Source organism: Siniperca chuatsi, linkage group LG6 (assembly GCF_020085105.1).
Source record: "Siniperca chuatsi isolate FFG_IHB_CAS linkage group LG6, ASM2008510v1, whole genome shotgun sequence".
Classification (NCBI taxonomy): domain Eukaryota; kingdom Metazoa; phylum Chordata; class Actinopteri; order Centrarchiformes; family Sinipercidae; genus Siniperca; species Siniperca chuatsi.
The window spans coordinates 4,426,284-4,429,795 of NC_058047.1; the positions used below are offsets into that span (position 1 = coordinate 4,426,284).

Sequence of the window (3,512 nt, forward strand, 5' to 3'; positions counted from 1 at the left end):
AGAAAGCTGTTTCTCATTCACACAATGTGGGACAAAAGCTCAGAGCAGACGGATGCTGTCATTGTCTGAGTTCTTTATGACATAGAGCAGAGCAGTTTCCTAGGTGAATAACAGTTCTGCACAACATCGGCTGCAGAGTGCCTCATAATAGAGCAAATACAGTATATCAGTCATTTTTATATCAGGTAATGTGAATGATTAAACAAGCAGGGTATTTGAACAACTACGTGCAAACTTCCCCTGACCATACTGTAAGTTTACATTTGATGTTTCATCTATGTCACCGGGCTAAATGAGATACTGAAAATGCCAATGGTGGACGTGTCATAATAAGTGAAATGTATTTTTCGTTACTGTTACTGTATTGTACACAAGTATGTGGCTCTGCTCAGAAACTCATCTTATACCCCGAAGATCAAAATAATATTTAAACCATGATTTTGTTCAATAAGGACAACACATTTAGTATTTTTTCATACTTTATTTTTCAAATAATTTAGTTTATTTGCTGGCACGTAAAAAAAAGACAACAGTGATATAAATATTATATTATAAATTATATTACACATTTTTTTTCTTATTTGTTTGGTAAAAATGCAACAAATACTGTATATTACAGGCAAATAAATACAAATAAATACAAAATCATAGAGTACCCTACATGCCTGTTCACAAACAGTGTAAGATTTTGACAGACATTGCACATTATAACCACAAAAGTTTGCCTAATGGCAAAGAAAAGTGCATTTCCCACTTCTCCTGACCTCCTGTTTGATTGTCACTCTACTCTCTAGACTTTGCTGTCCAAACGTCATCTGTATTCACACAACAGTCCACTTAAGGCATCAACTTTTCTTCTATTTTCCTTTTCACTTTATCCTTATCTTTGAATAGATGGCGTCTACAGAATACGGCCATCCACGCTGCTCTCATTACTATCTCTGTGTCTGCAACCACGTCCAACTTCATGATGCAGCACTTAATGCCATGCCTTCTCAACCCTTGAGGTGACCACTAACAATCCTCCATCGGCTCACATAGAGATTTCACGCCTTCTTTTCCTCCCGGAGCTGCTTGGTGGCCTTGGCACTTGGTGTGGCTTGGCACACTAGATCCCTGTAGGCTGGAGAGCGGAGGAAGCGAGGGTAGCAGTCTTTGGCCATGAGCATGTAGATCTTGTGCTGGGCCAGGTCGAAGCAAGAAGGTGACAGCACCAGCATGTTGGCTTTGGTGATGTCACGGGTTTCGTGGTCAATGTTAATCTGGTAAAAAGGGATAAGGAGACAGAACCACATTAGTCTTTGGTTTGGGTCCATTTTGGAGAGGTTAATGGCTATATGGACAGTGTCTAACTGGGCATATAACTGGAAATCAATGCTTTGGTGTAAAAGAGAAATGGTAAAATGTACTGTTTTGCAGTGTTGGTAGAACTGTGGGTGCATTTAGCATTAATGTGTGTTTTGGGGGCCTCATCATCTAACTTTTAAGATTCATATTTCAATCCTTTGTTCAGATTTGGTGTTTCCTTACCTCCCGGGGAGCGTCGCTGCCGATGAATTCATCATAGATCTTCTGGGCTTTGGCTGGTAGTTTGGCAGGAGACTTGGTACTCCTGTAATCCTCACAGGCAAAGTAGAACGCAATGTTCTCCTCGCTGAACTCCGATACCAGGAAGGTTGTGAAGGCACACAGTCCATCTGAGGAAAGAGAGGAAATTTGATTACTTGGTACATAATAGTCCCGCAGGGGCAGCATGTGTCTGTAAGTGTGTCTACAGAATGAGTTTACTGGCATTTGCTTTTTTGTGTGTAAATGTGTCAAAAAATGCAAAAATCTAAATGTTTACTTACATTTGCTAGACAGGAGTTTTTCGAAGGACTGTTTCCACCTAAGGCATTCCTCCAGAGTTGGCCTGAAAATAGATGAAGCAAGGTTAGATTTAACCCAGAATATAAATCAAGAACACAGTGACAATAATGAACTGATACTAATATGTAGTACAGTATGTATGATGCTTACTTATTTTGCCCTGTTTTGCAGCCAGAAATATTCCAATTGGTTTTCTGCAAAATGCTTCCCAGCCTTGCTTTCAGCTCCTTGGCCCTGTGAGGAAAAGAAAACAGGTTAGATACATTTTTTCACAAGACCTTAACTGCATACTGACAACCCATTACTGTGCAGTGAAATTCAGCACATTCAGCACAGAGTGCAAGGTCTAAATTTCAGAATCAGAATCAGAAATACTTTATTGATCCCCGAGGGGACACTCTTTTGTTACAGCAGCTCGCTATCACGTCAGTGCACACAAGGAGTAGAAGTACTAGCAAAAAAATATAATACACTATAGTACACTATAATACAGGTAACCAAATAAATATAGTACCAAATGGGTAAGTATAAAATAAAATAAGTGAAAAAATAAAATAAGTGTGCAGTACCAAGTGGGTTTATAAGTTGATGATAGAAGTAGTATAACCTGAAACTGACATTCTCTTTTAGCTTCCCAAATGCTCACACGCAGATGCTCAAAGATAAAACAGCAGTGCTGTCTTCCATATCCTGTTATCCAAATCCCCAAAATTCAGCCATGTGAGTGTTTGCATAAAGCTTCATGTACCTTTCCAAGCAGCAGGTAGGCAGTGATGCTAGTCCTTTACACATCGCAGCAGTTTGGAGCTGGTAGTGGTGGTGTCTCTGTCGGGTGACGTTTAAATATCCGTTTGGTAAAGCTCAGTAGGGAGCAAGATTTTCTGCGTGTCTGAACAGAGCCGGAACAGAGGTTTTATAGTCCTACCTCCCCTGCCTCTGACATGTCATCAGCCCTCTCAGCCAATCACGGAGAGGTAGAGAGAGAACAAGAGAAAGAGGGAGGGAGGGTAGGGAGACAAAGTCATAAAATGGGGGAGGATATGCAAGGACAAGGCTGGGAAATTACTGTAAAATGATAAAAGCCACTGATAGTCTATGCTATGTTTTCCTTGCACGTCCCTGAAAACACGCCACAGTGAAACTTTGTGTTTTGTTTTCACCCTTCTCTTTTAAACTTATTTACACACATGAAAGTAGAAAATAAACCCTCCATCCAGTGTGTAGATGTGATAATACTGTATGTATATATTTAGTGTTGTGCATATGGGCTCTGGAAAGCCAGCTTTTAGATATTTTGTAACCCAATCACTAATAACATCCTGTGTTTTCAAATCCCTTCTCGACAGCTCCTTTGCTCCTTTGTTCCTGGTACATAATTGAAGAAATAGGCAGGATGATAAAGAACCTTTCTAGTGGTAAACACAATCGCACTCAGACTCTTTATGGGCCCGATAAAAGTGCTAATTCCACAGAATGATGGGAAGGAAATGTTGTATTGACTCTGTTTAATTATATCACTGTTAGCAAGCTAGATGTACAACCAACTGCTCAACACAATAAAGCTGAAGTGGGACCGTTTCCCATATGGCGAGCTACAGGTTGCCTATCTAGGAGATGTCATATAATTCAGATTAAAAAGACAT

The 3,512-nt window shown here is 40.0% G+C and overlaps 1 protein-coding gene across 1 annotated transcript; it reads right to left on the reverse strand.

The window, feature by feature from the left end:
• Positions 1-466: 466 nt before the first annotated feature.
• Positions 467-2,770, reverse strand: LOC122878021 (regulator of G-protein signaling 5-like). The gene is made up of 5 exons (XM_044200311.1): positions 2,618-2,770; positions 2,020-2,103; positions 1,851-1,912; positions 1,531-1,697; positions 467-1,262 (listed from the first exon to the last, which is right to left on the reverse strand). The coding sequence occupies exons 1-5, from the start codon at positions 2,659-2,661 to the stop codon at positions 1,047-1,049; spliced, it is 573 nt and encodes a 190-aa protein (XP_044056246.1). The 5' UTR covers positions 2,662-2,770; the 3' UTR covers positions 467-1,046.
• Positions 2,771-3,512: the final 742 nt, after the last annotated feature.

Excerpts from the sequence above, each read along its gene's own strand:
- LOC122878021 (XM_044200311.1), bottom strand. The coding sequence starts at position 2,661 with ATGTGTAAAGGACTAGCATCACTGCCTACCTGCTGCTTGGAAAG. Across the intron at positions 2,104-2,617 it reads CCTACCTGCTGCTTGGAAAG|GGCCAAGGAGCTGAAAGCAA; the intron begins GTACATGAAGCT and ends TTTTCCTCACAG. Across the intron at positions 1,263-1,530 it reads GCAGCGACGCTCCCCGGGAG|ATTAACATTGACCACGAAAC; the intron begins GTAAGGAAACAC and ends CCTTTTTACCAG.